At 45.0% G+C, this 13,536-nt stretch overlaps 1 protein-coding gene across 5 annotated transcripts in view; it reads left to right on the top strand.

The window, feature by feature from the left end:
- LOC142491272 (nectin-1-like) overlaps positions 1–10,982 on the top strand; it is a 70,789-nt gene extending 59,807 nt beyond the window's left edge. The window contains exons 6-9 of one of the 5 annotated variants that reach the window (XR_012800361.1): positions 2,389–2,506; positions 4,960–5,035; positions 6,039–6,269; positions 7,695–10,960. Coding sequence is in view for 4 of the 5 variants with exons in the window: in XM_075593584.1 (XP_075449699.1) it covers positions 2,389–2,506; positions 4,960–4,996 (155 nt within the window). In the remaining variant the exon portion in view is untranslated. Of the gene's footprint in view, positions 1–2,388; positions 2,507–4,959; positions 5,036–6,038 lie in introns of all 5 variants that reach the window. The other 4 variants (XM_075593584.1, XM_075593583.1, XM_075593580.1 and 1 more) reach the window with 4 other exon arrangements.
- Positions 10,983–13,536: the final 2,554 nt, after the last annotated feature.

Below are 13,536 nucleotides of genomic sequence, written 5' to 3'. Positions count from 1 at the left end.
TATAAAAATAACATCTACTCCTGTCTGGAGTCTAACTCACATGCATATCCCTATCTTCAATGTTGGCTGGCTAAGCCAGTACCAACTTAAAAATAACGCACAGAATAACATTGAGTCCTTAACTGTGAGATGGGGACAGTGTCCCATGAGATCCTCAGATTATGCAGTATGTGAAGGGGGCGTCCTCCCCGAACTGGATGCAGGGGAGCTGCGATACCTCCAGGCTCTAGGCAAGAGACTGAAAAAGCAACCCTCACTGCTCTAAATACCTGTTCTAGTAAGTAGGAGAGCAGGTGTGGGAAAAACCAGAACCACTCATCTCTGGCCTGGAGTTTCTATCCCACAGTCTCAGCAAATGTGAAACTGTGGAATGAATAATTTTTTCTCTTTTTTCCCACTTTCTGCCTTAAAATCAGACAGACCGCTGCTTAATATTCTGGGTCTATGTCACAATCTATTTACATTTTGAACAATATAAATGATCTCACAGGCATTCAAATGGAAATAACACAACAGCTGAGCAAAGACATCTACGGAATTTTGTTGCCACTTGTGAATGTGTTTTTTCCTGTTTCTTTCTTCATGTATTCTCTCACCACAGGTTAAATGCCTTGACCGATTCAGATGAAATTCTATTGGAATCTTTCTGCCGCCCTAACTTACACCTGCCAGAAGTTTCAGCCAATTGGTTGCAGCTCCCATCATGGAAAAACTTTTTTTGTCTTTTTTAAGTGATAAAAAAGAAATTAAACGGTACAGCTCATCGGCTGGATTCGTGATTAAAAAAACCCATTACATATGTTATTTTGCAACTTGTATTACATTTTCAGACAATTTGAACCGTTTCAGAGAAATTAAATATTTCAAATGCAAATAAATGGGTAACCACGGTAATAAAACACTGTACAACAACAAACACAACAACAACAAACACAACAACCTGTAGATTTACTTTGACATGGAGCTGCAGTGATAATTATTCATTGCGCAAGAGGTTTTTGATTGGTTTTCCACGGTACCCACGATGTCCGTCACACCCTTCTTGAGACTAATGAGCTGTGTGTTGCTTTTTGTTTTTCACCGTTCAGACAGGTTGTTGGGAAGGAGAGCCTCATTGTTACATGGAGGTGTTATGCTGTTTGCGCTTTAATATTAAACGTATTTCTTTTTTAAGTTGCGATAATGTGAGCGCTGAAGTGGTATTCAGTATTTACATTTTTCTTTGACTGTCACAGCGATCAAGCACTGTCTTGAAGGGACTTTTTGGACAACTTCATTACCGGTGCCTCGATGGTCAGTGGAAACGCGGCTTATTTATAGGCTCCTTTAATACCACACAATAATGTGAGATTTAAATTGGCCGGGCATTACCGAATTCTAACTGAAGTTTATTTATTTATTTATAAAATATTTTACCAGGAAGTAATGCATTGAGAGTTACCTCTCGTTTTAAAAGTATGTCCTGGGCACAGAGTTATGATGACAAATAATACATGGTTACAAATACATAGTTACGATGAGTGAGCAGGGTTATACATTTTATACAAGACATTGCATGCACAGTTAGAGATAATATATATTATAGACGTATGTAGCAGTTACAGACCAGATTAAAATGTGAGACAGCTTTAGTTTTGAAAGAACTTAGACTGGTGGCTGTAGTGAGAGTCTCCGGTAGACTGTTCCAGTTTTGGGGTGCATGGTAAGAGAAGGAGGAGTGGCCGGATACTTTGTTGAGCCTTGGGACCATGAACAGTCTTTTGGAGTCAGATCTCAGAGGATAAGTGCTGCATGTGGTAGGAGTGAGGAGCTTCTTCAGATGGGCGGGTAGCTTGCCCAGAAAGTATTTGAAGAATACTAGGACAATTTTGATGACAACATCCACAAATTGACGGCATTTCAAATGTTGTTTTCCCTGAATTTCATTCCGTGTTATGAATCCTTGTCCTACCAGGTTTACGCACTCATCCAACAATGCGGTATAAAATGTAGCGTTTTCCTAGTAAATAAAGCAATGAAATCAACAGCACGGGTAAATAGTTACGTCATTAGAAGATGTTCAAAGTTGGATTGCCTAATTTCACTTACAGTACCTGAAAGTTCTAACACATAGTTACTAATGCAGGTGATTGTGAGGTTACCCTGCCCTGAAAGTCCTGGATTTCCTTTTATTACATGTTCTCCGACATTGGTAAAAATCAAGTTTCTGTAATGAGAAGCCAATATATTTTGTAGAAGAAGTATTCTTGTTTACTGATATTTATAGTGACCTTTCCTTAATGACAAAGAGTACATATTCCCATTATTATTGTACCAGCTACTGTAGTACAACCCTTCATTCACAGTCATCAAGAATACACTAACAATTCTATTCTCTTTCTATTTTAGGTTCGCATTGTCATATAGGCGTTGTTGTTGCTCTGCTGGTCGTTAGCATTATCTGTAACGCGGCCTTCGTTTCATACTTCTACTGGTTAAAAAAAACACTTAAGAATAAGGAGACCAGGTGTGTTATTTGTTGGGTAAAATCTGTTTTATTATGTAATAGTTCTTAAATTGTATTGTTTTATGTTGCCAACTTGTGTTCACACGCAAAATCGAAATACAAAGAGCAATGTAACAGGCGTATATAGAAAAACAAGGGGAGTGCCACAAAGACTGGGGAAAGAATGCTGGATTCAAACCATAAAATAGCAAATATACTGCACCGACACACTTTATTCGAGCAAATACCCGGTATGTACCTGGCAGATACCTGGAATGCGCCACTCCTCACCTCTGACAAGCCCCGTTGCATTTGCCTTCCCAGCCTGGGTTCATGCCTGGCTGACGGGCGGCTGATCTGTTAAATGATAATGATTAGGATTTAATAGGCTGCAATGCTTTGCGTGTCTACCAGATGGCATAAATTCCTGAATTGTAATGCATTATATATTTATATACTGTGCAGTATTGCAGCCAGAGGGAATAAAATGCTTCAATCCCTGCTTGGAAAATACCTCAATGCACTCGGGCAGAAAACAGTCACAAACCTCAATACACCCGGGTATACCCGAATTCGTGGGACTAGCCAAGCTCGAATAAAGTGTGTCGCCAGTGTAGTTATTTACAATATAAAACCACAAATATGCAATGTTTACACCACCCACCTCTTCCCCTCCCACCTTCCTCACACCCCCACCTCTTCCCCTCCATCCTTCCTCACACCCCCACCTCTTCCCCTCCCACCTTCCTCACACCCCACACCTCTTCACCTCCCTAACACCCACACCTCTTCCCCTCCCTCCTCCCTCACACCCACACCTCTTCCCCTCCCTCCTCCCTCACACCCACACCTCTTTCCCTCCCTCACACCCACACCTCTTTCCCTCCCTCACACCCACACCTCTTTCCCTCCCTCACACCCACACCTCTTTCCCTCCCTCACACCCACACCTCTTCCCCTCCCTCCCTCAGACCACCACCTCTTCCCCAACTCTCCCTCCCTTACACCCACACCTCTTTCCCTCCCTCACACCCACACCTCTTCCCCTCCCTCCCTCACAACCCCACCTCTTCCCCAAGCCACCATGCCCCTCACACCCACACCTCTTCCCCTCCCTCCCTCACAACCCCACCTCTTCCCCATGCCACCATGCCCCTCACACCCACTTCTCTTCCTCTCTCCCTTACATCCACACCTCTTCCCCTCCCTCCCTCACACCTCCACATCTTCCCCTCCCTAACACCCACACCTCTTCCCCAACCCTCCCTTCCCCTCACACCCACACCTCTTCCCCTCCCTCCCACCCAAACTTCTTCCCCTCCCACCCACACCTCTTACCCTCCCTCACACCCACACCACTCCCCCTCTCCGTTACATCCACACCTCTTCACCTCCCTCCCTCACACCGCCATCAATTCCACTCCCTCCCACCCACACCTCTTCCCCTCCCTCCCACCCACACCTCTTCCCTTCCCTCCCACCCACACCTCTTCCCCTCCCTCACACCACCACCTCTTCCCCAACTCTCCCTCCCTCACACCCACTCCTCTTTCCCTCCCTCACACCCACACCTCTTTCCCTCCCTCACACCCACACCTCTTTCCCTCCCTCACACCCACACCTCTTTCCCTCCCTCACACCCACACCTCTTCCCCTCCCTCCCTCACACCACCACCTCTTCCCCAACTCTCCCTCCCTCACATCCACACCTCTTTCCCTCCCTCACACCCACACCTCTTCTCCTCCCTCCCTCACAACCCCACCTCTTCCCCAAGCCACCATGCTCCTCACACCCACTCCTCTCTCCCTTACATCCACACCTCTTCCCCTCCCTCCCTCACACCTCCACATCTTCCCCTCCCTCACACCCACACCTCTTCCCCAACCCTCCCACCCACACCTCTTCCCCTCCCTCCCACCCACACCTCTTCCCCTCTCTCCCACCCAAACTTCTTCCCCTCCCACAAACACCTCTTACCCTCCCTCCCACCCACACCTCTTACCCTCCCTCCCACCCACACCTCTTCCCCTCCCTCCCACCCACACCTCTTCCCCTCTCTCACACCTCTTACCCTCCTTCCCACACCTCTTCCCCTGCCTCACACCACACCTCTTCCCCTCCCTCCCTCAGACCCCCACCTCTTCCCCAACCCTCCCTGCCCCTCACACCCCCACCTCTAACCCAACCCTCGCTTCCCCTCACACTACACCTCTTTCCCTCCTTCCCTCACACCCCACCTCTTAAAAAAAATCTGTGTTTATCAGTGTTAACAATGAAATACATTGACAAGCATGTCACAAGACGTGGAATTTGAATGGATACCTTTTCGGTTAAAATCTAATACCGTAATCCCTAGCTGTAATTTAGCAGGGTCTTACGTTTCTATGAACACATCCCGAATATAATTATGAATTGTAGTCAATAAATGTATACATTAACTATCGCAATTTGTATTTCTGTATTTTCTAAATAGAGAAGAGAACTTGAGTTTGGAGCCTTCCCTGCTATAGCTTGACAGCAGCCCTGAGCCAGCTTCTTAACGCAGTAAGGTAAATATAACCTGCCAAAAACCTTTTTAAAATAATAAAATGAGGGTAAATATTCTGGAGGTGTTATCTTCCTTATGAACCATGAGCGCGCTGTATATATGAACACACACTTATATAGGGAAAGGAATCATGGTACAGGCGTTATTAAACCCCGGGAAATGTGAGTTAATATCGCACAGGGGAGGGAAAGAATGTGCCTTATTACGACCTTGTTATGGTATGTCCCTCAGGCACCAAAAACATTGATTGTAAGCTCCACGGGGCAGGGACCTGTGCCTGGAAAATGTCTCAGTAAAGCGCTGCGTAAAACTAGCAGCGCTATACAAGAACGCTATTATTATTATTATTATTATTATTAATATATGTTAGGACCCGGGTTTGTGTGCCCCTATATAAACCAGTATACCAAGTTCACTCGGAGTCTGATCACTATACCAGTCAGCATCTGTTTATTCCAAGTGCCATCTGGTTTTGTACATGCAAAGTTAAAAGAATCCGGTGTTGGAGCATGGAATGAGTTGCACACAGCATTGGTAATAGCGTGTATATCTGCTTCACGGTTTGCTGTTATCCAGTGCAGTGGATGTAAGGCAGTATTGTCCCGTGAGACATGCTGGCAGTTCTGTGCCATCTGTAAGGAGTTTGCTAGGTTACAGAAGGAGATTGCGAGGCTGACGCCTGCGAGTTTTGTGTATTCTCTTGCTCCACGCAGACACCACCACTGCCTCAGAGGCTGCAAAGGAGGAGGGAAGTCTGGAGTCTGGCAGGGTGAGGGTTGCAAAACCTAGACCCATCCTACAGTCTGTGCCGCAGCACAATTACAGTGATGCACTAGCAAGGCAGAAGTCCCCTGCTTCCCCCGCCCCCTGCTCTCTCCATTCCAGGGGCAGTGATTGGGTGGGATATTATGGCAAGAAACCAATCTAGGGAAACAGAAGACCGCTTAAATAGAAAAAAGCTGGGATGTACATGGGAAATAATCAATTTTGCTCAATCTTCACAGCTGAAGATGAAGGGGAAGGACCACAGTTGGGTAACATGAATATAAATGGAAAGAAGTTGGATACAAGTCCATTTAAAGAGAAGAAAGACTGACTAGAACTTTCAAAAATTAAAGTGGACAGCCAATGGGTCCAGAAGGGATACGTCCAAGGATATTTAAAGGTTTTAGGGGTGTGCCGACAACACCTTTAACAGATCGAATTAACTAATCACTATTAACCAGTGAAGTAAAGTGAGTAGTGAGAAGCAGATGATCCAGTAAAGGAGAAAATAGGGAGCACAGCCGTGCAAAAAGTAGACGTCCGGGGCTACAGCACGAGTCTAATTAAAAAGGTCTCGAATGAAACAATGACAACATGGCACAGACAGAGTAAAAAATCTACTCTTGCGCGTTTCACGCTAAGTATAGCGCTTCGTCCGAGAGTATAAGAGTAGTGAGAAGAGTGTGTAGTCCCACTTCACAAAAGTGGAAGTAGGGAATAGGCAGGTAACTACAGGCTATTGAGTCTGTTGTATGTAGTGAGGGAATTAATGGAAACCTTGCTGAAATACAGGCATACCCCAGTTTAAGGACACTCACTTTAAGTACACTCGCGAGTAAGGACATATCGCTCACGCATGCGCCTGTCAGCACGTCCTGAACAGCAATACCGGCTCCCTACTTGTACCAAAGCTGTGCGCATGCGGGGAGACTATAGAGCCTGTTACACATACGTTATTTACATCAGTTATGCACGTATATGACGATTGCAGTACAGTACAAGCATCGATAAGTGGGAAAAAGGTAGTGCTTCACTTTAAGTACATTTCCGCTTTACATACATGCTCCGGTCCCATTGCGTACGTTAATGTGGGGTATGCCTGTGTTACATAGTTACATACATGCTCCGGTCCCATTGCGTACGTTAATGTGGGGTATGCCTGTGTTACATAGTTACATACATGCTCCGGTCCCATTGCGTACGTTAATGTGGGGTATGCCTGTGTTACATAGTTACATACATGCTCCGGTCCCATTGCGTACGTTAATGTGGGGTATGCCTGTGTTACATAGTTACATACATGCTCCGGTCCCATTGCGTACGTTAATGTGGGGTACACCTGTATAGAATTGTTGAATCCAACAACCTACAAGACCCCAGGTAACATGGGTTCACTGGGGGAGGTAGATGTCAAACAAATGTAATGATTATTATTTTTTGGACTCGGTGACTAAGGCAGTAGATCAGGGTGGAGCAGTAGATAGATGTAGCTTTCCTAGATTTTAGGAAATTCATTTATTTTATATGTTGGCGGCCCTGAACAGGATAGTGCAGATTATAAAACCAATGTATTCAAATCAGGTAAGTTTTCACGAATGTGCACTCACAATCCATTGGAAATGGAGCTCTTCCATAAGGTGTTTTTAATTTTTCTACAAGATGTTTTGTAAGTTTTTTTTTTTAGCAGATCTTTTGTAAGTTTTTTTTAATATAGTTGCTGTAATCTTTGAACCATTTTAGGAAGAAGTTATATTAGTTTTAATAGTCATTGGTACTTTATAAGCATAGATTTGCTGAACATTCTCCCACCTCTTTAGGATAACAGTATGTTTTTAATAGTTATAGGTATTTACATTTGTTCTTCTATTTACCGATTCTTTGTGTGTTTCTTGCAGGTTTGATACATAAGGCTGCGCTTATAGTGCCGGCGATGCTACGTCGCTTCAAAACAAATGCATTGAATCTGTAACATGCACTTATAGTAGGCGCGACGGAGCGACGCGAATCTCTGTAGTCAGTACAATTTGATTTTTACAGACACAGTCTCATCATGTGACAGGCTGTAACCAATCAGATAGCTTATGATGCAGGGAGAGGGGAAATGTCTGTGTGTGAGTGCAGGGAGAGGGGGGGATGTGTGATTGTGTGTGTGTGATTGTGTGTGGGAGGGGGAATTTTGTGTGCGATTGTGTGTGTGATGGTGGGATTGTGTGTGTGATTGTGTGTGTGATTGTGTGTGTGAGATCAGGGCCGCCAACAGAAATCATCGGGCCCAGGACACATGAAAGGAGCAGGCCCCTCCCCCCAACCCATAGCGCACCTACCACGTAAATCTTTTTTTAGCGCGTAACTTTTACTTAACCCCCCAATACATATAAAAACACACACTCCCCCCCAATACATCTAAAAATACCCCACCCCCCCAATACATCTACAAATATACCCCACTCCCCCCAATACATCTACAAATATACCCAACTCCCCCCCAATACATCTACAAATATACCCCACTCCCCCCCAATACATCTACAAATATACCCCACTCCCCCCCAATACATCTACAAATATACCCCACTCCCCCCCAATACATCTACAAATATACCCCAACCACCCAATACATCTGAAAAATACCCCAACCCCCCCAATACATCTAAAAAATACCCCAACCCCCCAATACATCTAAAAAATACCCCAACCCCCCCCCCCCCAATACATATATAAAATACACCCCCAATACATATAAAAATCAGGCTTGGGGATTATCTCAGGGCGGGCCGGTGGCTGCAGGAAGGGGGGGGGGGTTAGATCAGGTAGTTAGTAGACGCATTTTTAACTTAAGGTTTTTGTATTGGTTATATAATAACGTGTTTTTGTATTTTTGGACACACTTATTTTTTTTTAAAGATGTGTTTAATATGTCAGTTAGATGTGTGGATTACTTGAAGGTTTAGCATTTTCATATTCCAAGTAGGCAAGCGGATCGAAACAAAGTATTGCAGACCAAAATGAAATCAGACAAATTTGAGCATTTGATTGGGAAGCATAGGGTATTTAAGACCACTAGGCCACCCAGTGTTACGTCAGCATTCTCCCGACGAAGCACGCAGCGAAACGCGTTGTCATCAAGCGAGTGTCACTAATCGGAGGGGAGAGACGTCATCACGCATGTCACAGATCGATAAGCAAGGAGACCCAGGTGTTCAGAAAAGCCCGCGACGCATCTGTTCATCCGTCTCCCTTGCTGTACAGAAGAGACAAAACGTACCTGATTTGAATACATTGTTTTTATGATCTGCACTATCCTGTTGCTCTCTTTCTTTTTGGGGGAACCTGCCCGGCATTACATCGGACACATAACATGAGTGAATCTCTGTCGGGCCAGAGAAGAGCTGACTGAGGCTGACATGATGCGTCGTGCTTTAATTAAGTGACCACTTTGTGAGTGCACATTCGTTTCAGATCATTATTTTCAACATTTCCAATACCAATATTGCACTATATATCATTTTTTCTCTTTTTTTTTTTCTACGCTCCCCATGTTTTCGAGATCAGCACTTCTAGAACTTCAGAGCAAGGTTATTTTTGGGTTTCCATCTACAGAACTGATTATCTACATTTGTTTTTATCACGATTATTTCACTATTTTATAAAATATGTTTGTGACGGTAGGGTTAAGACTGCTTTTAATAAAGGTCAAGCCCACCTTTACCCTACCTGTCAATAATATATGTCAGTATTATGGTTGTATATATGCAGTATATGTATTGTAAAACAAATATATATTCATCGCGCTTCTCCCTGTGAGGAGCATGCAGCTGGTGAAAAGATTGGCGTTACATTTGTGAAAAAATCCCTGCGCTTCTCCCATTGGGCTAACAATAAATGGGGAAATAAATATACATAGTGACGCCAAAGTCTGTACGACAAAGGAGAATTTTGGTTACATCAAATAATGATGTACTGTAGCACCTTTTCCCCCACCCTAAGTGAGATATATAGCTACTGGTGTACTCTGTGCTGGTGCATACCTGCATGGTAGAACAGGAGGTCGGAGAACTCTGTGGTGGAATGCCCTTCCCCTCAATATCCGACTAGCACCCTCTCTATCCCCATTTAAAACCCACCTTAACACACACTTGCTTAAAGAAGCATATGAATAGCACTGTGGATAATACTAGACATGATACATAAAGCTTGGCCCCCTGCAGACGCACTTACCAGAACTCCCTCCTACTGTCTCTGTACGTTCTCCCTACCTACCAATTAGACTGTAAGCTCCTCGGGGCAGGGACTCCTCTTTCTTAATGTTACTTTTATGTCTGAAGCACTTATTCCCATGATCTGTTATTTATATTATCTGTTATTTATTTGATTACCCCATGTATTACTACTGTGAAGCGCTATATAAATAAAGACATACAATACAATAATCAGCTTAGCACCTCCATCCTGTCAGGATTCTGGTACAGCCAGGATGGTCCTCACAGGACACTCTTCTTATGTTCTGAAGTAGCCAGCATCACACCGTGGATGATATAACTGGGTTTATTAGGTTCAGTACATAATAACAGGTCCCATTCCCTGAAGGCAGTACCCCGGGCTTGAGGCCCTGAGCACCACTCCCCAGCATACCTGTTCCCCTTAACAGGGCAATGCCTCAGCCCACACTTGTCCAGGAGAGGCTCACTTCTGCGTCCTCATAGCAGGGAGGGCAGCACAGAACCCTTTGCTCTAACCTCTAGAGGGAACCCCCCTCCTTCCCAGGGGTGTGGCTTGTAAGACAGCCTCCAATCAGTCATAGGCCGCCCCTTGTAATACCAGACTACTCCTGAATGTTATTAGTTAACACACACACAACAATATAACTGTGCCCTGTAGAATTTGCTCCCAATACTGCCCACTCTATATTGGGACTCGCAGTGCTAGAGGGGCCGGAGAATTAGTAGCCCAAGGGGACTTGGCTACAATGACAAGCCTGTAAACCAACGTCAAGGTAAGTCTCTGTAGCAGTATTATGGTTGTATATGTATTGTAAGCCCGGTTCCAGCCCTTCAGGGACCAGGGCGTAATCTTGTGTTCAGCTGAGAATGTTGCAAAGTTGTTTCCCTGTAACAGTTTTCATGTAACTTTCTGCATGTTGCAGTTAAACCCACCAATCAGGGGCTTGGGTCATATTGAAGACACCTGACCCTAAACCTCCCTTAATGTATCCATGTTGAGTCATGGGGTATAAAAGATGGTGAGGGAGACCCCTAAGTTAGTTACTTTTAGATTTTTATCTTTAGCTCTAGATCTATGTTCCAATGGGGATTCCAGCTGTGGAGGACCCTGCATGGGAGGACAGGGGAAATCTCTTTAGGAAGGTCAATGCGCCTAGATCTATAGGGTAACCCCAGTTTCCCAATAAATTGAATTTTATGAACTCTGTTCTGTCTGGCGAATTGATCGCTGGTGTGATAGTCCTGGTCTCCCGTGATAATGTTCACTATTAATAAATAATTTATTCACAATTTGCACTGAGGTTTTATTATATATGTGCACACATTTGTTTTAAATATATATGTAGCCATGCCCTCTATAGCTACTTATCTCCCCTTCTTCCTGTCAGCCCTGGTACAAGCAGGCCTTGCCAGTAATTCTCATGGGTTTTCCCCACTCACTGGTGCTGCACTTGAGTGACAGGGGAGGCTGTCACGGTAGCTTATGACAAGATATAATGAACACCAAATATCTGGGTTGAACTGAACGAGGCTTAGATATAATAAAATATATTTATTCCTTAAATAAGGTGAACACAGCAATATAGTACAATTAACAGACAAGAAGGTAACACTTACTTAGGGTTGGGGAATGGAGAAGTATCAGCTAGCAATTCTCCAGCAATCCGGTGACATTCCAGGTGGAATCAGAAGCACATCAGAAAAGGTGAAGGGGAAACAAATTGGATGTGCCCCCTAAAAGAATTCACTTAAATGCACACCACCAGGTATAAAAGTTTACTTTTAATAAATTTACTTAAAACATCCTGTGATCACTCCCTATCCTTCTGGAATCAGAAGCACAACTAAAAAACTGTAGGGTTGACACAGTTTATATACCTGTGTAACCTATTCTTAACGTTGAATACAGACTATTGGTGAACAATTATCTGTATCCAATCCCTAACGTGGAGACACAGATTAACCCATGCCCCCCAGCTAATTAGCCCATGTGTACTGGGACTCTATGGGTAGCCCCATAATTAAATCAGGGGCGACGACCAGTCTACCAAATGAAGTATCTGCATTGTTTGTAGGTGTAGACATAACACTTACAAACCACTCCAGTTTGATGATTCTCCACCCTCAGGTAACAATTAGAGTGGCAGAGTCTGTTGATTAGTACTTGGTCTGTTGATTAGTACTTAGTGTAAACAATCAGGGCAGTTAACTTTTGATCACAGTGCTTAGGCTCAATCAGCCAGCTGCCCTTCATGACCTATTAGCATAGCAGATGGAGTCTGCATTTTCAGAACAGATCCAAAATACCATACATACAGCAGCGGCAGCTTTTATTCGAGTAAAAGCCGCCTGCTGCATGCGTCTGGGAAGCGGGTAGCCGCGGCGCGTGGCGGCGCACTGTGATGTCACAGTCACATGTGCGCCTGGCTTCCCCGGCTTCCCCAGGCTTCCCCGACACCCCTGGAGAACAAATTAAGGTAAGCGGGGGTGCGGGGAAGCAGAGGGGCAGAGCAGAAGCCGGGTTCGGGGTCCGGAAGGGGGGGTAAATTGCGCGCGAAGAGGAGGGGGGGTGAGTGGGGGAAACGCGGCGGCGCGCGTTTATTACTGGCGGCAGCTGGGGCAGATCCCGGCATGCCGCCGGCATTTAGTTCAATAAAATATGTCGCTACTGTATACACTTTAATATCTACACATATTAATAAGTTCCATTCTGGTGGGCTAAGTGGGTCGAAATTTGCCAGTTTTTAATGCCTACGGTGACTCCACATATTGGCCAAATATCAACTCTCTGCGACCTCCAGAACTGGAGATACTGAAATGCACTTTAAAACATCTTTAAAATACAGGATTATCATGAAACATGGGAACAGGGGAACATACATTTTCATGACATGACAAGGTGTAAACCACATTCCTGGACCGCAGTCCAGTTAACCCCTTGCCTCCCCGGTGAGGTCAGGGGGTGGCCATATGGGGTGAAACCCCTTTAATACCGGGCCAACCCCCTCTCCCTCTAGAGAGGCAGTGACATCAGGCCTGAGCATGACCAATCATGGGACAGACCTGGTGCCCTCCTCTCGGTGTACTTAAGGGCAGCCACCACCTAAATTCAGTAGTGCATTCCCCCTCTTGAGGAAGGCAGGTAACACATTGGAGAGGCTTATTATTGGGCCTTCTCTGGTCCACTTCCCTCTGGGGGAGCGTGAGTGTGTACCATACCTCTGCCCCTGCTAGAGGGGTAGGGAAGAGCTAGGACTGCTGCGGGTACCCTTGGCCTGTAGTGAACGTCAAGGGACCATCCTTTTGTGAGTAGCTGGTAGTTGTGGCATTGGGCAGAACCCTGCCGTGTACTGTGCTGTACAGAAGAGACAATAAACTGTTCCTGTAATACCTCCTGCCTGGTTTGTGATCTTACTGGGGGGAGAGGTAATTGTTCTACCGTGGGAGATCACCTTCAGTTCCCTGAAGCCTACAGCAGATGGAGGCGCTGCACTGCTAAAGATATGTAGGGTATGAA

The sequence above is a fragment of the Ascaphus truei genome, chromosome 3, assembly GCF_040206685.1.
Source record: "Ascaphus truei isolate aAscTru1 chromosome 3, aAscTru1.hap1, whole genome shotgun sequence".
NCBI classification, from domain to species: Eukaryota; Metazoa; Chordata; class Amphibia; order Anura; family Ascaphidae; genus Ascaphus; species Ascaphus truei.
The sequence above is the reverse complement of the archived record's forward strand: the minus strand, read 5'-3'. Positions and strand labels throughout refer to the sequence as shown.